This window comes from Cervus elaphus, chromosome 7 (genome assembly GCF_910594005.1).
Source record: "Cervus elaphus chromosome 7, mCerEla1.1, whole genome shotgun sequence".
In the NCBI taxonomy this organism is placed as follows: Eukaryota; Metazoa; Chordata; class Mammalia; order Artiodactyla; family Cervidae; genus Cervus; species Cervus elaphus.
In genome coordinates, this window is record NC_057821.1 from 17,723,667 (window position 1) to 17,747,301 (window position 23,635).

At 53.6% G+C, this 23,635-nt stretch overlaps 2 protein-coding genes and 1 long non-coding RNA gene across 7 annotated transcripts in view; 2 read left to right on the forward strand and 1 right to left on the reverse strand.

The window, feature by feature from the left end:
• The first annotated feature begins 51 nt into the window (after positions 1-51).
• On the forward strand, positions 52-14,307 carry KLC4 (kinesin light chain 4). 4 transcript variants are annotated; one of them, XM_043907513.1, is made up of 17 exons: positions 141-609; positions 955-1,039; positions 1,721-2,002; positions 2,965-3,195; positions 4,766-4,847; positions 5,888-6,098; positions 6,536-6,623; positions 9,771-9,872; positions 10,101-10,274; positions 10,590-10,689; positions 10,893-10,945; positions 11,127-11,197; positions 11,379-11,487; positions 12,077-12,217; positions 12,483-12,598; positions 12,904-12,964; positions 13,837-14,307. In XM_043907513.1, exons 3-17 carry the CDS (start codon positions 1,745-1,747, stop codon positions 13,885-13,887), a joined length of 1,848 nt encoding a protein of 615 aa, XP_043763448.1. In that variant the 5' UTR covers positions 141-609; positions 955-1,039; positions 1,721-1,744; the 3' UTR covers positions 13,888-14,307. The 4 variants fall into 4 exon arrangements, with proteins under 4 accessions (XP_043763445.1, XP_043763448.1, XP_043763444.1 ...); XM_043907509.1 differs by having other exon boundaries at positions 144-609; positions 12,901-12,964; XM_043907510.1 differs by lacking the exons at positions 141-609; positions 955-1,039 and adding an exon at positions 52-134 and having other exon boundaries at positions 12,901-12,964.
• Positions 14,153-16,411, reverse strand: LOC122697099. 2 transcript variants are annotated; one of them, XR_006341994.1, is made up of 3 exons: positions 16,265-16,411; positions 15,041-15,102; positions 14,153-14,278 (listed from the first exon to the last, which is right to left on the reverse strand). It is a non-coding gene; the product is annotated as an uncharacterized LOC122697099 (long non-coding RNA). The 2 variants fall into 2 exon arrangements; XR_006341995.1 differs by lacking the exon at positions 16,265-16,411 and adding an exon at positions 15,250-15,502.
• The window catches only part of PTK7 (protein tyrosine kinase 7 (inactive)), a 62,794-nt gene continuing 54,674 nt past the window's right edge, over positions 15,516-23,635 (forward strand). Inside the window, exon 1 of the mRNA XM_043907508.1 lies at positions 15,516-15,800. Within this exon, the coding sequence (XP_043763443.1) occupies positions 15,722-15,800 (79 nt within the window). The 5' untranslated portion in view covers positions 15,516-15,721. The remainder of the gene's footprint in view (positions 15,801-23,635) is intronic.

The following is a 23,635-nucleotide window of genomic DNA, read 5'->3' on the forward strand; positions in this document are numbered from 1 at the left end:
CGACTCTTGGGTCGCGTGACTAGGGGACAGGTCCCGCCCCTCGGAGCCGTCAAAACAATTGCCTCGAGCGGCAGCCATGATAGATTTAAAGGGGCAGTACCGGCAGAAGCGGCAGCCAGACCAAGAAGCTGCGGGTGAGTCTTTGAGGGTACCTCTGGGGCTGAGAGTTGAGGTCCCGCTAACTCTTTGCTGCACTCCCGGAAATATGAACAAATAAGCCCCTCCGACTGAACTCACAGAACTCCAGACTCAAAAACTCCGCCCCCCGCGATTCTTCCCGCCCCTCGGCATCCGGACAGACGGACAGACGGCCTGCCCCGCCCCCTGCGCTACCGACTGACTCTGTAACCTCGGGATTGTCAGGCCCCAGGTCTTTGCCCGCGACGTGGACCTCGGTCGCCCACCCGCATCTTCTGCCGTCACCTCGGCCCATTTCTCTCTATCCACACCCTGGGCCTCGGGGCAGGTCGACAGCCTGGGACACTTCTCCACCGCAGTCCCAGGCCCGGGAGATCAACTCCCAGCGCCGCGTTTCCCTGCGATCCCGCAGCCGCTCAGCGGACCTGCCATTCTTCCCAGCATCATCGGGCTTCTGGGAGGCACTCTAAGGTGACTCCTCTCAGAGTCTGTTAGTGTGTGGTCATGATAGACACAAAGCCATAGAAGTGACTGGGCGAGGAGTGACCAGGTCTTCCTTCTCCCCCGTTCCCAGACACGCCCCTTGCCGCAGGTCTCAAGATTCAATCTCACTCCCTTCTTGGGAGAAAATAGCTCCCCAGGCTTGGCCTGGGAGGTTGGCTTGGGGAAGGAGGAGGGACGTTGGTCGTCTTTGAAGACCTGTAGGCAACGGAGGGAGGGCGTTTGTCCTGGGTGGGGCTCCATGCCAGGTCCTCTGGGTGGCTGTGAAGTGGTGAGGGAAGGGGTGGGAACGCTGGACTTCTGGACTTTGGGCAGGGCAGATCCTTCTGAGTCCCTGGCTGCTTGAACAGAGTTTCTTCCGGGCTCCTGCCTGAACGCCACAACCAAGGGCTCTATACAGGTAAGAAGACTTCAAAGATGAGAAGCAAGGCCCTTTTGAGGAAGTAGGAAGACAGCCTGGAAGAAACATAGCTGACCAGGCATGGAGATGCTGGGCTTAGCCCCGCGAGTGACTCAGCCTGAACACCTTGAGCCTCTAGGCCCCTCTCATCTATGATGAAAGCCCACTCTTTTTTGTCTCCCTCGCTTTCTTGATTTAACTTTGAAACTTATTCCTTCCCCTCTTTGCACTGCAGTATTTTCTGCATAGCTTCTGCCTGCTTTAACTCCATTCCCTTTGCAGCTCTGTCGGATACCCTCTGTGTTCTCTGTGGTGCTCTCTTTCCTTTCGTGATTCCTTTTCCTAACCCAAACTCTCTCTTCTCCAGCTCCTTTTTTAAAATTGTGTTGATTCTAAATCCTGCTGCTACTTCTCTGCACCTTTGTTCTTTCTACAGTTTTTCTTCTTTCAAGTCAATTCCTCTCCTCTGTCTTTCCCACAACCTTGGCTTTGTGTCTAGAGTCATTACAGGCTGTCTGCTCACTGGTCACTCTCCCTCCAATTAAACTTCAGGGTCCCCCCACCCCCACCCCTGCAATGGTCTCTTGTCCCTTCACTTGGATCCCTACTGCCCTCTAATCAAGGCGCACAGCCACTCTTTCCTAATCTTTACCCCAGCCGAACTCTGTTGTTTCTCTGTAGCCCAGGCAAGGTCCCCCGGCCAGGATGTCGGGCCTGGTGTTGGGACAGCGGGATGAGCCTGCAGGGCACCGGCTCAGCCAGGAGGAGATCCTGGGGAGCACTCGTCTGGTGAGCCAGGGGCTGGAAGCCCTCCACAGTGAACACCAGGCTGTGCTGCAAAGCCTCTCCCAGACCATTGAGTGTCTGCAGCAGGGCGGCCATGAAGAAGGCCTGGTGCATGAGAAGGCGCGGCAGCTGCGCCGTTCCATGGAAAACATCGAGCTGGGGCTGAGTGAAGCCCAGGTGAGCGGGAGGAGGTGGTGCCAAGTGGCCCTGGGTAGATGGAGGAGCAGTTGTCTCATGGGAGCTTTGGGGTCATTTGGGATCCATTTGTCCTAGCAGCTTGGCTTCATTCACCCGATAAATATGTATTAAGTCTCTACCACGTGCCAGACACTACTCTCCAGACACATCACTGAACAAGAACAACCATAAGTCTTGGCCATCTTGCAGCTTACATTCTAGCTGGGAGAGGCAGGCTTTAGACAAATAAATAAATGACTCAGTATGCCAGAGTGATAATCATTAAGGGCAAAAGGATAAAAATCAAGCAAGGAAGGGGGTTGGGGTGTATGGGGAGAGGATGCAGTTTTAGATAGGGTGGCCAATAGGAGCCTCACTGAAAAGGTGTCATTTGAGCAAAGATTTGAAGACGAGGGAATGAGTCACACAATTAATGGGGGAAGAACATCCGAAGTACTGTGCGAAGGCCCCGACCTGGAGCCTTTCCGATGAGTTCAGTGAAAGGCCCGAGTGGCTGCTGGACTGTGAATATGGGGAAGCAAAATAGAAAATGAAGTTGAAGAGCCAGCTGGGGTGGGAGCAGATCACGTGGAACTGTAGGCCATCATAAGGACTCGGCTTTTACTTTGAGTGAGATGGAAGCTATTGGAAGTGTTGACCGGAGGAGTGATGTGGTCTAACATTTTGACAAGATTGTCATTTGGCTGCAGGGTTGAGAACAGACCCTAGGGGAACAGGGGCAGAAAGGAGACCAGTGAGGAGGCAATTACCGTAATCCCGGTGGGAATTGATAGTGGCTTGGCCCAGGCTGGCCCTGGAAGTGGTGAGAAATTCGATTTCAGGGTATATTTGGAAGGTAGACTCACTACCCCACCCTCCCTCCGGGTCTTGCCGGCTCCCCTCCCGCCTACCCTTCAACTCTCCTAGCCGGAGCCCAGCGCTCACAGGATGTGCCCACCTAGGTGATGCTGGCTTTGGCCAACCACCTGAGCACAGTGGAGTCGGAGAAACAGAAGCTGCGGGCGCAGGTCCGGCGGCTCTGCCAGGAGAACCAGTGGCTCCGGGACGAGCTGGCCGGCACCCAGCAGCGGCTGCAGCGCAGCGAACAGGCCGTGGCTCAGCTGGAGGAGGAGAAGAAGCACCTGGAGTTCCTGGGGCAGCTGCGGCAGTACGACGAGGATGGGCACTCTGCGGTGAGCACGCGCGGGCAAGCTGGGCTCGCCACGCGCACAGGCAGTGGCTGCTGCATCCTCTGGAGGACCAGCAGCCCTGCCCGACTGGCCCCCACCTGGCAGAATTCAGGTCCTGACCCCAACTCCAGAGGACAGCAAGGGAGAAGCCAGTCACTCGTTCAGTCAACATTTGATTAAATGACTGCTATGTGACAGGCGCACTCTGCTGGGGGTGCAACAGTGAACAGGACAAAGTTCCTGCTCCCATAATAATAGATTTTTGGCATTTGGACAATTCCAATTTAGAATCCTAAGCGCTGTAGGTAGGGAAAACCCAGCCCAGTCGAGCAAGTCCTGAAATTTTCTGTCGAAATGTGTGGAATTTAACCTTCACGCAGCAGGCAGTTATATTTCTCTGTGCCTTAGGCAAGGCAAGATGTGTGTCAGATAGATCTAAGAAGCTACAAAACAGAGTTCCTGCCTTCTCGAGCTTATAATGTAGCTGTAGGAACAAGGCTTACATGTGAGAACACGTATGAGACAAGACAAATCAGCCAGTGCCCAGTGCTGAAGGAGAGGTTCAGGCAGCATGGGAGGAATCCCAAGGAGATAGGTTTGTAGGGGCTGGGATGGACTGAAAGATTCACAGTGGAGGCAGGGTACAGGGATGGGTAAGATTTAGGTTGGATTATTTTATTTAACTGGATTAGGAATTGGGGTGGATTTTGATGGTCTATGAGGGAGAAGGGGGAGCTCTCTAGACCAGATGTGTGTGTGTGTGTGTGTGTGTGTGTGAGAGAGAGAGAGAGAGAGAGATAAGGCACCAGGGCTGGAAAGGTGGCCTGACCCAGGGACAGTGGGATGATTTGACAGTGGGTCACCCTGGTGAAGCTGGGCAGGAGGGTTGGGAGTGTTTGTATAAGGCTCCAGTGCTTGTTGGGGCGAAGCGTTTTTGCCTAGTGTGAAAGTACGTTGACAGTGAGAACTGGGCATCATGTCCAGAGCAAGCGGTGGCAGATGATGGACACCAGGCAGAGCTAGACACTCCAGGTACGTGTCAATAAGATAGGACACACCCCTGCCCGCAGGAGAGACCGGACAGACATGTAATCAGTGTAAACACATGGGGATCAATGCAGGACTATAATTACCAGAGTCGAGGGAGAAAGAGATGGCGGTGAAGGTACTGAGGATGGAAACTCTCTGGATATGAAGGAATGGAAAGTCATGAGATTTTTGGCTGAAGCATCTCTTGTTTGTTTGGGTTTTTTTTGTTGTTGTTGTTTTGGTTTTGGCTGCACTGCATGGCTTGGAGGATTTTAGTTCCCCAACCAGGGATCAACCTGCGCCCCCCTCCAGCGGAAGCTCAGAGTCTTAACCACTGGACTACCAGAGAAACCCCCATCTTTGTTTTTTTTATGAACAAGAGAGACCTAGGCTTGGCAGGACAGATGCTGGCCTTCCCAGGGGCAGGGACAGCGACAGGGGATTTGTCCTAGACCTCACCTATCAATGATGTCACGGTTTAGAGGTGGCTTGAAGAGGCTGCCAGGGCTATCTCATCTCAGACATGCTGCTGCTTCCCTTCCAGGAGGAGAAGGAAGGTGATGCCTCCAAGGATTCCCTGGATGACCTCTTCCCCAACGAGGAGGAAGAGGACCCCAGCAATGGCTGTGAGTCTGCCTCTGGAGTTGGAGGGTGAAGTGGGGGCAGCAGGGGTCTGGTGAACAAGGATGGTCACCGTCCAGGAATGGGTTCTCCACTGCCTCAGGAGATGGGCTAGGGACCAGCACTTTGATTCCCTCAGCTTTCCCCTTATTCATCAACATTTATTAAGCACGTAGCCCATGCTAGGCACTGTGCTGGGCACCAGGGAGTCCAAGATGAGAATGACATGGGTCTTGCTGGTAAGGAGCTCGCTCAAGACTGGGAGAGTGCCCCTGGAGTGAAGAGCATGAGCTCCTCAAGGGAAAGGACCAGGTCTTTCTTACCTTTGTATCCCTGGTGCAGACCCTTCCTCAGGATTTCTGAGTAGTTTTTTTTTTTAATTGTGCTGGGTCTTTGTCGTTGTGTGCCGGCTTTCCCTAGTTGTGGCCAGTCAGGGCTACTCTTCGTTGTGGTGCTTGGACTTCTCATTGCAGTGGCGTCTCTCGGTGCTGAGCACAGGCTTTAGGCACATGGTCTTCAGTGCTTGCAGCACTCAGGCTTTAGAGTGAGGGCTCAGTTGTTGTGGGGCATGGACTTAGTTGCCCTGTGGCATGTGGAATCTTCTCAGACCAGGGATTGAACACGTGTCCCCTGCACTGGCAGCCAGACTGTCATCCAGTGTACCACCAGGGAAGTCCATTGAGTAGTTTGTTGAATGAATGCATGACTGAGTGAACAAATGGGATTGTGATGGGCAAAGAGGCGAGCAGAGGAGTAGCAGTTGAGGGACTTCCCTGGCGGTCCAGTGCCTAGGACTCTGAGCTTTCACTGCTGTGGGCCTAGGTTTGATCCCTGGCTGGGGAACTAAGATCCTGCAAGCTGTGGTGCAGCCAATAAAAATTTAAGAAAAGAGTAGCAGTGAGGCAGGTCTCTCGGCAGGCAGGGAGCCTGGTGGGGATTGGTCACAGGCAGGGAGAGAGACTTGAGTGGGGAGGGGCGGGCGAACAGCGGAGGGAGAACTGGCGTCATCTGAGGGAGTCTCTGTCATCTTCTGCAACGGGGGTAGTGTCCCGTGGCCAGGGCGCCCAGCACAGCGGCTATGAGATCCCGGCGAGGCTGCGGACACTACATAACCTGGTGATCCAGTACGCAGCCCAGGGTCGCTACGAGGTGGCCGTGCCGCTCTGCAAGCAGGCGCTGGAGGACCTGGAGCGCACGTCTGGCCGCGGCCACCCCGACGTGGCCACCATGCTCAACATCCTGGCTCTGGTGTATCGGTGAGTGCTACGTCCTCTCAGGAGCCTGCCTCCAGGTGTGGTCCCACCTTGATCCGCCTCTGGCTCTCATTCCTCCTCTCCACAGGGTACCTCTTCTCCCCCGCACCAGGGGGCTTCCTTGTCTCATGTTTTTCCACCTGAGCCCTTGACCTCAGAATCCTCACCCCTCAGGCTTTTGGCTGCTCCCGTGTCTCCTCTGGGGAGGGTCTTTTTCTCTGTTTCTGTCTCCTGTGTCCTGTGCCTTTGGCCTGCTCCGGGCATGGCCACTCTCTGGGGGTGGCGGTGAGCCCCTCTCATTGCTCCCACCAGGCTTCCTGTCTCCTCATGGCGGGGCCCAGTCCCTAAATGTACCTTAGCTATCCTGAAGGGAAGGAAGTAAGGAGATGGCTCAGGGGCAGAGTTTGAGCTAACCCCTTGTCGCTTTTGTCCTCTTACAGGGACCAGAATAAGTACAAGGAAGCGGCCCTCCTGCTCAATGACGCCCTCAGCATCCGGGAGAGCACCCTGGGCCGGGACCACCCTGCCGTCAGTATTCCTTGCCCTCCTTGCCCTGTCTTCCTCTGCTTGTCCGTCTGCTGCCCTCAGCCCACTCCCAGGGGTTCTCAGGAGGGAGGCGTGAGGACTCCTTTCTCCTACTGTCCACCCATCCCAGTGGTTCTCAGCTCTCTCAGACCCAATATCTTATTTTTTAAACAAATTTTAGTTGCAGTATAGTTGCTTTACAGTGTCGTGTTAGTTTCTGCTGTACAAAGGCATGAATCAGCCATATGTATACATATGTCCCCCTCCCTCTTGAGGCTCCTCCCCACCCCTTTAGGTCATTACAGAATATACAGCCGAGTTCCCTGTGATGACTCCTTCTTATAATGAATATTTTCCTGAAATTTAATTCATATAATGTAATCTACCTACCTGTATAATTTCCTCAAAAGTTGGATGATACTCTATTAATATAAGAGAGAAACAAGGAAAGTAACTTATAATAAGATAGATAATACTTTACAGTAAAGCGAAAATACAGTAACAGTTGAGTACAGCAATGTTAGAAGACATAGTAGTCTGATATACAATGAATGAAAAAATTTAGATGTGAAAGTCGCTCAGTCGTGTCTGACTCTTTGTGATCCCATGGCCTATGCAGTCCATGGAATTCTCCAGGCCAGAATACTGGAGTGGGTAGCCTTTCCCTTCTCCAGGGGATCTTCCCAACCCAGGGATCGAACCCAGGTCTCCCGCATTGCAGGCGGATTCTTTACCAGCTGAGCCACAAGAGAAGCCCTTTAGATGTAGAAGAAGTAAAACTAGTAAGTCTTTTTATGTAAAAGTATGTACTAGGAATGTGAAGTCAAGTGGGCCTTAGAAAGCATCACTGTGAACAAAGCTAGTGGAGGTGATGGAATTCCAGTTGAGCTATTTCAAATCCTAAGAGATGATGCTGTTAAAATGCTGCACTCAATATGCCAGCAAATTTGGAAAACTCAGCAGTGGCCGCAGGACTGGAAAAGGTCAGTTTTCATTCCAATCCCAAAGAAAGGCAATGTCAAAGAATGTTCAGAGTACTGCATAAGTGCTCTCATCTCACACGCTAGCAAATAATGCTCAAAATTCTCTAAGCCTGGCTTCAACAGTACGTAAACCGAGAACTTCTAGATGTTCAAGCTGGATTTAGAAAAGGCAGAGGAACCAGAAATCAAATCACAACATCCATTGGATCATAGAAAAAGCAAGAGAGTTCCAGAAAAACATCTACTTCTGCTTTAGTAACCATGCCAAAGCTTTTGACTGTGTGGATCACAACAAACTATGGAAAATTCTTTAAGAGATGGGAAAACCAGACCACCTTACCTGCCTCCTGAGAAATCTGTATGCAGGTCAAGAAGCAATAGTTAGAACCAGACATGGAACAACGGACTGGTTCCAGATTGGGAAAGGAGTACATCAAGGCTGTATATTGTCACCCTGCTTATTTAACTTCTATGCAGAGTACATCATGCAAAATGCTGGGCTGGATGAAGCACAAGCTGGAATCAAAAGACTGCCGGGAGAAATATCAATAACCTCAGATATGCAGATGACACCACCCTTATGGCAGAAAGTGAAGAAGAACTAAAGAGCCTCTTGATGAAAGTGAAAGAGGAGAGTGAAAAAACTGGCTTAAAACTCAACATTCAAAAAACGAAGATCATGGCATCTGGTCCCATCACTTCATGGCAAATAGATGGGGAAACAATGGGAAAAGTGAGAGACTTTATTTTCTTGGACTGCAAAATCACTGAAGATGGTGACTGGAGCCATGAAATTAAAAGATGCTTGCTCCTTGGAAGAAAAACTATGACCAACCTAGACAGCATATTTAAAAATAGAGACATTACTTTGCCAACAAAGGTCTGTCTAGTCAAAGCTATGGTTTTTCCAGGAGTCATACATGGATGTGAGAGTTGGAATGTAAAGAAAACTGAGTCCGGAGGAATTGATGCTTTTTTTGGAATTGATGCTTTTGAACTGTTGTGTTGAAGACTCTTGAGAGTCCCTTGGACTGCAAGGAGATCCAACCAGTCAATCCTAAAGGAAATTAGTCCTGAATATTCATTGGAAGGACTTATGCTAAAGCTGAAACTCCAATACTTTGGCCACCTGATGAGAAGAATCATTGGAAAAGACCCTGATGCTGGGAAAGATTGATGGCAGGAGGAGAAGGGAATGACAGAGGATGAGACGGTTGGATGGCATCACCGACTCGATGGACATGAGTTTGAGCAAGCTCTGGGAGTTGGTGATGGACAAGGAAGTCTGGTATGCTGCAGTCCATGGTGTCACAAAGAATCAGACATGACTGAGTGACTGAACTGAACTGAACTGATGTACTAGGAAAAGGACAGAGCAGGAGTTCCCTGGTGGTCCAGTGGTTAGGATTCCATGCTTTCACTGCCAAGGGCCTGGGTTCAATCCTTGTTCAGGGAACTAAGACCGCACAAACTGCATGGTACACCCAAGGTAATAATAATAGTAATATCGACAATAATAATAAATAAATTTTTAAAGTTTAAAATGACAGAGCAGAAATATTGGCATATATAAGATTAAAATCCAGTGTTAGATTAAGTAATAATAGACCAGATTTCTTTGTGATAAGAGAAAGAGAAATAACTTTAAGTAGGGTCAACATGTAAAACAAATGGTAGATGTGTCAAAGGGGAGAAGACGAGAAATAAGGTATTTTTGAAAATGAGCTGGCTGGAAAAGAATTCCCTGTGTTATGACATGTGATAGGCAAGGATGATGTGTCTCAGGAAACATAACTCCTGACTTGATATCCCACCAAGTGTCAAAGCTTATATTTCGTGTTTGAGTGTCTGGCAGAACAATCAAAAGTTGCCTGAGCTGTCCCATACAGATACCACATCTGTAGCATACCTGCTTCCCCAAAGGTATTACTGCCCATAGTCTTTATGGCAACCAAAGGAAACCCCGCCTCCAGAAATGTCTAAAACTCTCCTTAGAGGGTGAGACTACCCCTGTGGAGAGCCTCAGAGCCTTGGGGGGGTCAGCACTTTCCTCTCCCCGAAAGCACCTGTGGCTCGGGTGGCAGAGTCCATTTGTCTGGGAGTTGGGCAGCATGGGGCCCTGCTGGTCCAGGCCCTTTGTCTGATGGGGACAGGTCTGTCTTCCTAGGTGGCGGCCACACTCAACAACCTGGCTGTGCTCTATGGGAAGAGGGGCAAATACAAGGAGGCAGAGCCGCTGTGCCAGCGGGCGCTGGAGATTCGAGAAAAGGTGCCTCTGCCCTCCGCCCGTTCTTCCCTGTTGTGATGACCCCTCCTACCCCATCTCTCTTCTGATCTACCCTTTTCCCTTCACTTCTTTTTGACTCACCCTCCGTCTCTCCGTTCCCTGTTCCTTCATTCCCTTCCCCTGCTCCCTGCATGGGTGCATGAGCGCGCGCGCGCACACACACACACACACATAGTCACAGCCATCTGTCTCTCCTTTGCACCACTCCAGGTCCTGGGTACCAACCACCCGGATGTGGCAAAGCAGCTGAACAACCTGGCCCTGTTGTGCCAAAACCAGGGCAAGTATGAGGCTGTGGAACGCTATTACCGGCGGGCACTGGCCATTTATGAGGGGCAGCTGGGGCCGGACAACCCTAACGTAGCCCGGACCAAGAACAACCTGGTAAGGGAGGGAGGGGCAGAGGCAGTGGGAGGAGGGCAGGGAGTGCACCGTAGTCTGGTACACGGGCCTCATCGCCTTTGTGCCCAGCCCGGGGGCTGCCTGTGGGTACTGAGGGGTCTGCTCCCTTCCGTGGGAAGGCAGAAGTTCCGTAGCCTCTCTGGAGTGGAGTGGGAACACCCTGGACCCTGCAGCTGGACAAGGAGTGGGTGAGGAAGATCTCTGGGGAGAGTCCTAAAGAGACCAAGAAGTAGAAATGCCAGTCCTGGCTGAGAGTTGGTCTCCACCTCTTGCTCCCGTGTTTTTGCCTTCCCCCAGGCTTCCTGTTACCTGAAACAAGGCAAGTATGCTGAAGCAGAGACTCTCTACAAGGAGATCCTGACGCGTGCCCATGTGCAGGAGTTTGGCTCTGTGGATGGTGAGTGGTGAGGGCCTGGGTGGGGCGCTGCAGGGAAGAAAGGAAATGCAGACCAAAGACTGGTGAGGGGAGGGTTGGCCACAGTGGTTCCAGGGGGAGCCAGACCCCTTTAGTCCAGCGCTACTGGCCTCTGGGTCCTGGCTCCCCCTTAGTTCCAGCTCTGTTCTCTAACCTCGCCACCCCATCCCGTGTATCACCCCTAGATGACCATAAGCCCATCTGGATGCATGCAGAGGAGCGGGAAGAAATGAGCAAAGTGAGTTAGGGGCCCAGCCTGAGGAGCCGGGGACTCTCGGGGCCTCTGACTTTTCCTGCACCAGCCCTAGCTGCACGGCGCCTTCCCACACCCAGCCTGCACCCCAGCCCTCTGCCAGCTTGTACCCCAGCATCTCTGTACCTTCACCTCTGGCTTTCCCTCCCCCTCTGTCCTCCTGCAGAGCCGGCACCGTGAGGGCAGCACACCCTACGCCGAGTATGGAGGCTGGTACAAGGCCTGCAAAGTGAGCAGGTGAGAGAGAAGCCGGCATGGGCGTGTGGGCTCCGACGCCCTCCATCGACCCCAGATCCCCACTCCTGGCCCTTCCCCTGCTTCCCGGGGACCTCCCCTCAGCCTTGGCTCTGCTTCCTCTCTCTCCTGCTTGCTTCCTGAGTCCATCTTCTCTTCCTTCCCTGGTCGTCCCCTACTGCAGCCCCACAGTGAACACGACCTTGAGGAACCTCGGAGCTCTGTACAGGCGCCAGGGAAAGCTGGAGGCAGCTGAGACCCTGGAGGAATGTGCCCTGCGCTCCCGGAAACAGGTCAGGAACCAGGAGGGGAAGGAGGTCTGGAGGCAGGGCCCGGGGGGCAGGAGTGGGGCCACTGAGGCTGCTTGTGAGTCGCTGAAGAGTAAACGGAGAGGCTGAGGAGGAAGACGGGAGAGGCTGGTGAGACACTCTTGTGGTTGTGGCTGTTTTTAAGTGTGTTCTTACCCCTCACCTGCCCTTTGTGGTTAGGACTCCAAGTTCAAGGTTCACTTCACTAAATGGAACTATTAACAGGGAAAGACCGCCTTTTGACAATGTGAAGAATCTTGTGAGGAGAGGCATGGGCACTGTGGGTGAACAGGCTGCAGTTGAGAGAAGCTCTGAATCAAGAGTTTCTCAAATCACGAGTCTTGACTCACTGGGTCCTAAAATCAATTCATTGTGGGCCTTGGCTAAAGATAGATGTGTATCTCTGACACATTGAAAATAGAAAAGGTGAGTGTCTCCTTTCCAGTATGTGTGTAGTCAGAAATCACAAGGAAAACTCTTTCTTTTGTTGTGGCTGGTAGGGAGAAAAAGTTTATTAAAGTCCCACCCTGAAGAGTTCAGAAAGGGAAGTCCCGGTTCCTTCTTTTCCTTCCAGGGCACTGACCCGATCAGCCAGACCAAGGTGGCCGAGCTGCTTGGGGAGGGTGACAGTGGAAGGGCCCCCCACGAGGGCCTGGGGGGCAGCGTGAAGTTTGAGGGAGGTGACGATGCCTCGGTGGCTGTGGAGTGGTCAGGGGTAAGTCTGATTATCGCCCCTTGAACTCTCCTGCTTCTCCTTCTGGTGGTGACGAGAGGCTCTGAGCCCACAGGATAGGAGCGCACCTTGTCCTTATCTGAATCCAGCTAGCCCATCCCTCTCGGGAGCCTCTCTGCAAGCCAGCTGTTGACCAGGCTGGGCTTCTGGGGAAGGGGGAGGTGTCCAGAATCAATGGCAGGAATAGGCTCAGAGCTCAATCTCCCTGGGATCCCCTTAGCCTCTGTTCCCCATCCCTCTCTGCCAGGATGGCAGTGGGGCACTGCAGAGGAGCGGCTCTCTGGGCAAGATCCGAGATGTGCTTCGTAGAAGCAGCGAACTCCTGGTGAGGAAGCTCCAGGGGTCTGAGCCCCGGCCTTCCAGGTACACACTGAGATTGAGATCTGGCAAAGTAGGCAGGGCCCTGGAGAAGTGTCTTGGGAGAGAAACATGGAGGACGTCAGTAGGATGGCCATGGAGAGAGGGTGGGAAAAATAGTGCCCTGGTGCGGGGACAATAGCTAAGCAGATGCTGGGGACTGAGGAAGACGAGTGTGTGTGTGTGGTGGGGAGGTCAGATGGTGAGGAGGCAGTGATATGAGTATGTGTGGTGGTACCCAAGTGTCCCAAGCTTCAGGGCCACCCATGGGAAGAGAAGAGGCCTCAGTTCTTTCTTTTCCATCGTAGCAGCAACATGAAGCGGGCAGCCTCCTTGAACTATCTGAACCAGCCCAGTGCAGCGCCGCTCCAGGTGAGAGCAGTGCTCGTTCAGAGTACGTGGGTGAGAAAGGACAGACAAACCCAGTGGGAAGAGGGGGGTCACCTGGGATGAAGACCCTCTCAGGGAATTGGAGGTGGGCAGATAGGAATCAGGCCGACAACTTGTTGGGGGTGGTGACCCCAAGGGACACTTTTGGGCCAGAGATACCAGAAATAAATTAATCAGGAGGGGAACAGGAATTGATGTTCTCTTAATGGGTACTTTAGAATTATGAATAATTAAGGAATGATTTGGGGCTTCAGTGGTAAAGAATCCACCTGCAATGCCCGAGCCACAGGAAATGTGGGTTCGATCCCTGGGTCAGGAAGATCCCCTGGAGGAGGAAATAGCAACCCACTCCAGTATTCTTGCCTGGAAAATTCCATGGACAGAGGAGCCCTGGTAGGCTACAGTCCAGGGGGTTGCAAAGAGTCAGACACAACTGAACGACTGAGCATGCACGCACACAGGGAATGATTCGGCAATAGTAATTGCTCTCCCCCTATAGCCACCACACTCCTCACCTTGCAGAGTCAGCAGTAGATGAGAAGGAAAAAGGGGGGGGGGAAAGTATTACCTCATCTCCATTTGAGAAAACACAGCAATGATATTTTAATGAGAAGTGACCACATTCAAAGTATATCCGCATATTCATGTGGTTCTTCCAGGTATATTCTCCACCAGATCTTGGCCTTCTGGGAAGTCCTAGCAGAGGTAGCACAAGCCCTAGAGCTTGAGGTTGAGATTCCAGACTCCGTCCTAGGTCCTGAGAGAGACCGTAGCCATGAGATGGACAGACTCCAAGGGACAGTCTTCGGGAAGCTGGGGCCTATGGGCTGATGGCTGGGTGTTGTCTGTTTCAGGTCTCCCGGGGTCTCAGTGCCAGCAGCATGGACCTCTCTTCAAGCAGCTGACATTCAGCTCACGCCCCACGTCTGCTGGGTCCCCCCACAGCCCTCACAGCATTCCCTGTTGCTCCTGGCTCTTCCAGCCCCAAGGTGGGACAGTGAAGGGGGAGCAGTTAACCCGAAGATTGCTGCTGCCCTTAGGGTCTCAGCCCCCTCCTCAGGAATCCCCTTCAGGAAGGACCCTTAGGACATCCTCCCCCCACCCTGTGGTCCTCTAGAGTAGCTAGCTCTACTACTAGGGCCCCCAAAGTGGGTAAGAAGCAGGTACGCACCTCAGAGATGCAGCCTGCTGCTGGCTTTTCTGTCAGAGGGCTTGGGGCTGGCCAGCCAACCTGCCTTGCCCTGGGCTGTCTTGTTCCCTCTGCTGCCTCACTTCAGGTCCATGTATTTCACTTTTCTTAAATAAAAGAATCAGGTAACCATTGAGCCACTTGAGTTCTGATGGAGAGGGCAGGAAGCAAGGATTGCGTCGGGGCCCTTCACAGAAGGGTGCAGGGTAGTGATGGATGGGGCAGCAGGAGGAATGTTGCTTCTTGGGTCTCTCCTCTCTTCCTTTCCCTGTTTGTATCCTCTCCAGCAGGGCCTACAGGAAGGCATCTGGGGGAAGGGGGAGGCCCACAACCCAAGGAGAAGGTGCTGTGGACTGGCTTGTCAGGGACATGTGGCGGCCATGTGGCAGGACCCTGGAGTCCTGGCGCCACTGCTCCCGGCCTGTGAGGCCCTCTGTGGCGGCCCCTCCTCCTCCCAGCTGCTTGGGGGAAGGGAGGTCTAAGAAGGCCTGGGGGGCTCTCCTGAGCCAGAGGGGGATGAGGCACTTACTATCCATCCCCTCTCAGCAGATCCTGGAGGCCCAGCAGCAGCTGGGGCCCATCTTCTAAAGCTTGACTCCTCCTGACCCGCCTCCTACACCCCTTGCTGCTTTCACAACAAAGAAAGAATGTGGGGGTGGTGGCGCTGGGGGGTGGGGGTGCCTGGAACAAGGGCGGTACTGGGCCTCCCCACAGCTGGAGACTTGGCCATGCCCTGACACGGCCCAGACCGCTGGAGATGGACTTGGGATGAATTTGTCAGTTTAACAGCCTTCAGTCCGCGGTTCAGAGAGCCCCGTCTCTCTCTACCTTTGGGTTCCGATTGGTCCAGAGCCAAACCAGACACTCACCATGCACTGGACCCCAGGCTACCTCTCTCCTGGGGCTCCACGGTAGCTCTGGGTTACCTTGCCTGGGGACACCAAGGACACCATTCTGTTCTAGATCTTCCTCCAGATATCAGGTTGCTGCAAAGTGAGCCAGAGCCCACCCATTCCCCTCCCACCAGAGAATTTGGGGGAACTATTGGCCAGAGCCCTCAGGAAAGCCTAGAACCAACCGTCTTCCCCAGGAGCCACGGAATCACGAAAGTCCCTTTAGGTCCCGAGTCCCTGCACACGAGGTGGTAGGCGCAGCATCCGCTCCCCGACCTCGCTCAGGTCCCCACACTCCCCCGGGCCTCCTCCACACCATCCACTCTCCATCTCCAGACCCCTCCCCCAACTACGAGCTCCTCCCCACCACGGCGGGGAGGGGGCGTCGAGGGGGCGGGGCGCCGCGCGGCGCCCAGGAGAGGAGGGGGCGTCGCGGGGCGGGGCTTGACGGCGGCGGCGGCGCGTTAGGACTCTGAGATACGGGGCGCGCGCAGCTCTAGCTCGGGACGCCTCCGGCTCGGGCTCGGGCTCGGGCTCCGGCTGCGGCTGCTGCAGCTGCGCCCGCGCTCCGGTGCGCTCGGCCTCCTGGGCCCGCCGGGGATCGCTGACCGCGAGCCCGCCGTGCGCCCGCGCGCTCCCTTCCCCGAGCCCGCCGCGATGGGAGCCGCGCGCGGAGCCCCGAGCAGCCCCTGCCGGCTGCCTCTGCTCAGCGTCCTGCTGCTGCCGCTGCTGGGCGGTGAGTCCCGGCGAGCTGGGGGAGCGCGGGAGCCCCGAGGGCCGAAGAGGGCACCGGGGAGGTGGGCTAGGGCGGAGGAGACACCGTGCGTGGGTCAGGGGCTCGCTGGGGTTGGGGGGGCGAGGTCCTGGCCGCCGGGAGGTGGCGAAGCCCCCGCGCAGTCGGCCGGGGCCCCTCTCGCCCCGCGCCCGCGAGGACGCGTTTCCAGCCTCCCCAGAGTTTTCCCGGCCTGAGCCGAGAGTTTGCTCGGGAACTGCCGGGAGTTGCCGACTCCCGGGCTCCAGTGTCGCGTTTCTCTGCGGGGGAGAAACGACTACCTCCCACTTAGGGGGTGCAGCGCGGTGGCTGGCGGTGGGGGAGACGGGGTCTCCCCGGCAGGCTGAGACTAGGTGAGGGAGGCCGGCCCGGGGCTGGATGCGGGACCGACCTGCGGTGCGCCGAGCGCACGGAGCTTTGTTACCTACGCCGGCCCGACGCTCCCGGCTTCCCTCCTCTAAGTTCCTGGGCCAGGCTGGATCCCGGACCGCCCCGATGGTGAGGGCGGAAGAAGGGAAGAGTGAGGGGCCGTCCCATCTCCAGCTCGTGGGCCCGAGCCCTGAGCCCACTCCCGGCAGGAGTCGGATCTGGGAGCTAAGAGTCCCGGGCTGTCTCGGTGACTAATGTGTGAAGGCCGCTGCCAAAATCGGGCATGGCCGGCCTGCAAAGGTGCGGACGGGGTTGGTTCTGTCTCCTTCCTCAATTCTCATTCTCTCTCTCCCCAGCAAGGAAAGAAACTCTTTCTTTCTACAGGCAGAAAGGCCAAAAAAATAGTTCATTCTGGCTTCTTGGAGGGCCTCAGGCTTTTGATGAGGGTGTGGCCCCTATCTCTAGGGCCGACTGGACCCGACCCGCTTCTCCCCCGTCCCCACCCCCGCCTTTATTTCCTGACTTGGTCACACCTGAGAGTCATCACTGAGGTGTTGAAGTGCTTCGGAGGAAAGCGCCAAGCTGCCCGCACACCCCCAAACGCTCTGGACTGGAAGTATGCCTCCCTGCCCCGTCCGGTCCCCCACCCTTACAAAACCCAAAATCCTTGGCGATGATCCTCGCAGCAGCCCTCTCTGGGGAGACTGTGCCCAGGAGACCTGGTCTCAGCTTATCACTTTCCTGGGAGGCTGGAGCTGGGGGTGGGCGGGTAGAGAATTGCCTTTGCTGAGGTCTCCCTGGCCTGCCAGCTGTTGAGGGGGTTTAGTGATGATGGAATTAACATCTCCCCCACCCCGGGTTGTAAAAGGAGAGGTAAGAACAAGTTCCCTGAGTTAGTAGGAGGTGTTCCTTGAGCTGCCCTGTGTTCTTCTGCTGCCCTATGTTCCTTCTGCCCTGTGGAGTGGTCATGCTCATGGCAGAACCCACATCTGCTCCCAGAGGAAGTAGGGAAGTTTTTTGCACAGCCAGGATGGGAGTGGGGGGGTGGGGTGGGGTGCCCAGCCATATGGGCTGGCAGCCGGAGCTCACAAGCTTCCTAGGTCTTCCTAGGCTGTTGGGGTTTTGGTGTGTGGGGTGCCGGATAGGGCTGCCTCCACTGCTGAAGTTTCTAGAGTTCTGGGGGAGATTCTGGTGGAGACAGGGCTCACATTCAACAAATGCTAAATTCCTTCCGTGAGAAGACAACCCTGATGTTAATCAATGTTAATCCGGTGACGGGTGTTTAGCGGAGGGAGGGGTCCTGGTGGGGGGAGTTAGGGCAGGCTGCCGGCTGGGGACTGGAGGTCTGGAATCTCCTCTGGGGGTGGGGAGATGTCTTGTGCTCAACAAAGGAACATTTTAATGAGAGCCTTAAATCAGTTCCACCAAATGTGTCTTGGTGTGGAACCTGCCCGTGTGCTGTAAACAGTTTCGGCCGAGGCTGAGGCGCCTGCTGTCTGTCTTCTGGTGAAACCCAGGGGGCTCAATCTACCCCTGGACAGCATGACTTCAGGGGGCAATGATTTTTTTTTTTTTAAATAGATTACAGTAGGTTTTTCCATCTCATTGTTAAATTGTGTAATTAGCTGGAGAGGTAGTGAGACCCCACTGTTAATAAAGTAAGAATAAGGGACCTAGGTTGGCTAGGTTTGTGGATTAGGCCATTTTGAAGTTTGGGTAATTATGCTGTAAAGGCTGAGGAACTTTGCAAACTTTGAGATCCCCATTGTGATAAATATGGTGGAGGAGGAGGAGGAAAGGACTTGATGTTTGAAACCTGGGAATCTTCTCCCCACCATCGGAATGGTCGGTTGCGGTCATTACCCATCCCTGTTCCCACCCTGGTCTCTGGGTTCTTTCTTCCAGGCTCTTGTTTCTTTGGAGAGATTGAGTTGTTACGTCCTGAGATTATGCAGCCTGTAATTCAGGCCATTTGTCAGTGACGGGCTTTTCTCAGATGTTGGGATGTATGGCGGGCGGGCACGGGTAATCTCTGCCCATCGATTGCCAAAGGATCTAGTCAGACTCCTGGCATTCAGAGCAGGGTTGAGTGGTAGAGAGGGCCTACGCCGTGGGGATGAAGTGTTTGGCAGAACGGCAACTCGGATCCTTTGACAGGCCCTGTGGCCCTGGCAGGCTTCTTGACCTCACAGTTTGCCTCCTCTCTGAAGGAACTTACTTCCTGGAGTTGTGCTGAGGATTAAATGTAATGAAGTATATAAAGGGCCCCTTTCTTGTGCTTCCCTCTCCTGTGGTGTGCTGCCAGCATACCTTTCCAGCTTTACAGTCACCCCCAACAATAAACATTTTCCACTCACCGGAGCCCTCTGTTCCAGCCCAGCTAGTCTCTTTCCCATCCCCAAAAACACCCGGGGGTTTGCAGACCTTGCTCTCCTCTCTGGCCCATCTGGTATGTGCCCATCCCCACCTCCACTTCCTCCCCGAAGCTGTCCCCCCATCTCTCCTGCTAGAAGGTGGATGCTTGGAGAACCTCTGGACCCTTAGTCCATCTTCCATATTTTTGCCCCCCTTGGGTTTTTAACTTACTGAAGGAATTTACTTACTGTAGAATTCATTGCCATATCTTATTTATAATAGATCCTTATCTAGGTTTATTAAAAAGTGGGTGAAGCTCTTGGGTACAGGACGGAGTGACCATTGGCGGAGGTAAGCAGCCCCTTTTCCTGCTGGGCTGTGTGCTGGGGGGCGGTGTTTGTGTCCTTTCCCCTCTTCCCTGGGTTGGGGTTGCTTGCCCTACTGTGACCCAGCTAAGACACCTGATAGATCTTCCTTCCCTGTCTCTGGGCTCTCTGTTCTTTGTGGCAGTTTTCTAAGTTTTGATGGCAGGGTTTTTCTCCATGAGTTCTGGGTTTGGGCATCCACCTCTACGTAGGAAACTGACCTGCCTGGAAAGGCCACAGCTCAACCCCTGTGAGCTCTGTGGGGGCTTAGGTTATCTACAACTTTGCCACTCAAAACAAAGTCCACACAGAAGTGGCATTAGCATTCTCTGGGGGCATGAATCAGAGTCCCAATGTGCATTTTTAAAAAATTTTATTTATTTTATATTGATCTGGACCAAGGTCTCAGTTGTGGCCACTCCTCAACCGTCATTGTGGTGTGTGGGGCCTTTCATTTGCAGCAAGCGAACCCTTAGTTGCAGCATGTGGGATCTCGTTCCCTGCCCAGGGATGGAACCCGGGCCCCCTGCGTTGGGAGCACGGAGTCTTAGCCATGGACCACAGGGAAGCCCCTCAGTCTGCATTTTAACAAGCTCCCAGGGGACCGCACCGAAGGTTCTAGGAGTCTACCCTCAGCATCCCTCCTTGCATAGAAACTCAAGCGACAGAGCCTTCCTATTGCAACAGTACAAAGCATGGGCCCAGATCTTGCACAGTATTTAAAGACTGACCTTAAGTAACTTTTAGTTCATGTGAACACTCTCCAGCATGGTGTGTACACTTAAGAATGACCTCCCTTCGGGTTGAATTTGAATTAGGTTTTGCCAGGACATTTGTCCATTAAAGGTGTGACTCCGGAGGGTTTGCAACACTAAGTGTGAAGTTCAGTTCCTCGGGGAGCCTCAGCGCCTCAGCTTTTCCTAGAGGAGCATGTGTAATGTTTTACAAGAGCCGGTGGAGAAATCGGATTTGTTCATCAGGAGTTTGGTCCGTAGAGGACTTTTCAGGAACGCGTATGGTTCACAAAGGGAGGCAGTGTCTCTGCTAGGCTGTAACAGTCATAGTTGTTAAAAGTTTTGGAGGATTTCATATTTTGGAGTGAGGCGGGTTGCGTGTGTGTGTTTAAGCCAGGGGCAGCTTCTGTGAAGGAGAGTGGCCAGTTCAGACTCTAATATTTGAGCCAAGAGCAGTGTGGGGACAGGGCTTCAGTCTCTGGTGAGTCCCTGATGGAAGAAAGGGTCATTAAACGGGATTGGGTATCCTTGGCCTGCGTCCCTGAGCCTCCCTCGGCTCTCCCCAACCTCAGTACATACCTCTCTGCTCTGTGGCCCTGGCGGAGCCACGTGGTGGGGCCATGGGCAAGGGCGCTGGCCTTGCCCACAAGCTGCCGGTTCATCTCTCTCCCTCTCTCGTTGAGTCCTGTGCTGCCCCCCTCCCCCAACTGTCTGGCCCTTTGTCCCGAGGGTGTGGGGGTTCTGCCATGGTGGCTGAGGGCGAGTCCTGCCTTGGGGTTCTCTGAGTTCACTGCTCAGCACGCTGTCAGCCCTGCCGAGCCCCCTGGCACTTTGGTGGAGCTGGCTGGCGCAGGAGCTGCTCCAGCTAATCAGTGGTTTGAGGAAGCCCTCTGTAATATGTCACTTTTTCCATCCTCTTTTCTTCTCGGAGTTCAGGCCATTTCCCTCCCAGTAATGCTACACTGTGGGGCAGCTGTGGGGCAGGGAGGAAGCCGCGTGGAAAGGGCTGACCTATGCGGGCGCCTTCCCCCTTCTTGCAGCTCGGTTTGGAGTCCCCGAGCTCTTGTGTTCCTGCGTGCCTTAACTCCGAGTGAACGCACAGGTGAGTTGCACGCAGTCTGCCAGGTCCCAGGTCTGCAACCTGCAGACTCCAGGTCCCCTGCGAGAAGCTTAGACCCTGATGCACCAGACTTGCACCTGCTGGCTTAGGTGTGTAGGTAACTTCTGCTAACTGGGTCCTGAGTCATGGGGGTGGGGATTGGGAATCACATGTTAAGAAGATGGGTATTTGTGTGTGTTTCTCCAAAATGCAGTCCAGAGACCATTGGGGAATATAGTGGGAGGGCAGGTAACCAGAGGTACTGGTTAAAATTTAGTTGACTGAACCTTACTGCAGGTCTGTCCATCAGAATCGTTGGGGGAGGAGCCAGAACATGTAGTTTATTTTCTCATTTGTTAGATTACATTAAAAAAAAAAAAAAAATCTTTCGGCAACACTGAGCAGCAGATGGGATCCTAATTCCCTGACCAGGGATCAAACCCTTGCCCCCCTGCAATGGAAGCCCAGGGTCTTAACCACTGGACCTTCAGGGAACAGGGATGTCTCCTACGTTGTGTTTTTTGAGTAACCAGTCCAGTCCCATAGCTCAAGTCTCAGAAGGAAATTGCATTTTAAAAGAGCTTTCCAGGAGATTCTTACCTAAACTCAAGTTTGAGAACCAGTGCATAGCCACAAGGAGAATTTGTCAGTCTAAAGTGGAGGGGGGGGACTTCCCTGGTGGTGGTCCAGTGGCTAAGACTCTGCACTCCCAATGCTGGGGGCCCTGGTTACGAGATCCCACATGCTGCAACTAAGAGTTTGAACGCCACAACTAAAGATCCTGCAACTAAGACCTGGCGCATCCAAATAAATAAATATTAAAAACAAAATAAAGTGGAAGTGTGGTGATAAAAAAGAGGTTGGTATTAATGCTGAGGGACTTAGGATGGGCTCAGTTCAGTTTCGGGGTGTCTTCTATGGAGCTGTCTCAGGTGGGGTAGGAGGCAGGAAGGAGACAAGATGATGAAAATCAGATGAAGTATGAGAGACTACACTTGGTCAAGTGCTCAATAGATGGAATAACGTTCCAGAGTGTGTAGGAAGGTGAGTTCACCATGCAGAAGCAAATGGGGGAGTGGGAGGGCTTCAGAGAGGAGAGAGGATTGACTTTGCTGGTAGCTGTAGTCTGCGGTGACCGATCAGAGTGATGGAAAGACATTGATTGGATCAGGCGTCTGAAAACGTGGGTGATTCTCTGCTAATATCACACGTGGTTAAAGGAAGAGAAGTGATACCCATGGCCCATTGCTGCCTGCCAGTGCAGGAGACATAAGAGGTGCAGGTGCGATCCCTGGGTTGGGAAGATCCCCTGGAGAAGGAAATGGCAACCCACTCCAGTATTCTTGCCTGGAGGATTCCATGGACAGAGGAGCCTGGCGGGCTACAGTCCATGGGGTCTCACAGAGTCAGAAACAACTACTGAGTGACTGAACACACAGCACACACATGACCGTGGTGAGCTGGTTATTTAACCTTTCCAAGCTTTAGTTACGCATGTGCAAAATGCAAATGATGCTGACGCCTGCCTTGCCTGCCTGGAAGTTAGGGGGTAGCGCTCCTGGCTGTGATGGTGGTTGACTTGGGGAAGCAGCCCCTCTGGTCATCCCTGCTGTCTCTTCCCAGAGACGGTCCTAACCTTTTGTCTCCCTTTAAGGTGTCGGCCTTTCTTTCCAGTCCCCATCTCTAGAGTGGCCTGAGAGGGCTCAACCTAGTCACTCTTGAACAACAGCTGTAGAAATAGTTTTTTCATTCTTGGGCAGATTTTCTAAATGGGTCTCCATATTCCAGCAGCAGGTCAGAGATGTGGGCACAGCCCCTTTGCGTTCCCTAGTGGGAACTCTTCCTCCCCATATTCCAGTAGTGGATTCTCTCCAGGGTGGCCAGAGCTGGTCTACTTTAGACTGCACCATCTCCCTTGGCCTGCTGAATTCCTTCCAGGGAGTAAACTGCACTGCTTGTGGACAAGGCAGACTTTTATAATACCCAGGGGAGGGCTTTTATCATCGCAGGATGGTGTCGGGGTTTCCCCAGGCAGTTACTCTGTCTAACTTGTGGGAACTTCTATGAGAACCATGCGGGAGGTTCCTGAGGGGTTGTGTGGTCTCCCTGTGGGGGGAGGTTACGGTGGCCACAGTGGGCACTGCCTCTGCTCCCGGAGACACACTGGCTCTCTTTTGTCCCCTCCTTGGGTTGGTGGTGGTTTGGGGGGGCAATGAAGAGAATGCTTGTCTGCTCTTGGGACTGCTGGGGTGTCCTAGCAGCTAGCTCATAAGGTGCCTTTGTGCAGATTAGAAATAGATGCCCTTCCTCCAAGTGACTGCAGCCCGGCACCAGGATGCAGGGCTTTGGCTAGTGGAGCACAGGCAGTGTTTCGGTATTAACCCCCTTGACTGCGCCTTTGAGCAGTGCACAACCTGTAACGTCGTACATGCCTGTCCCATTGAAGAAAGAGTCTTGCAACAAGTCCTTCTTTGCTTCCCAGTTGGTGGGCCAAGCTGATTTTGGTGACTTCTGTTTTAACAATATGTTTCAGATGAGCCCTTTTCACTACAGTTCTCCCGCCTCCTGTGGTGGTGGGGTGGGGCACTGCTACTCAGAACATACAATAGGAGAAGCCCGGGAGGCTGAGCCCGCAACACTGTGCCCACTCCACAGTATATGTTTGCGGCTGCTGCGGTCTCAGCCTGTTTCTGGGATCCTTTCTCCGCTGGAGGATTTTGCTGCCTTGCAGCCTTCTAGCCTGATGTGATAGTTGATGTAAAAGGCTGGCTGTCTTTGGGGAAGAAATGCTGCTGAGTTGATTTCTCATTTCATTAAGGAGCTCCATGCTTATCTTTCTTTTTATGTCCTCTGTCCCGGGGGATCCCGGGGCCTCCC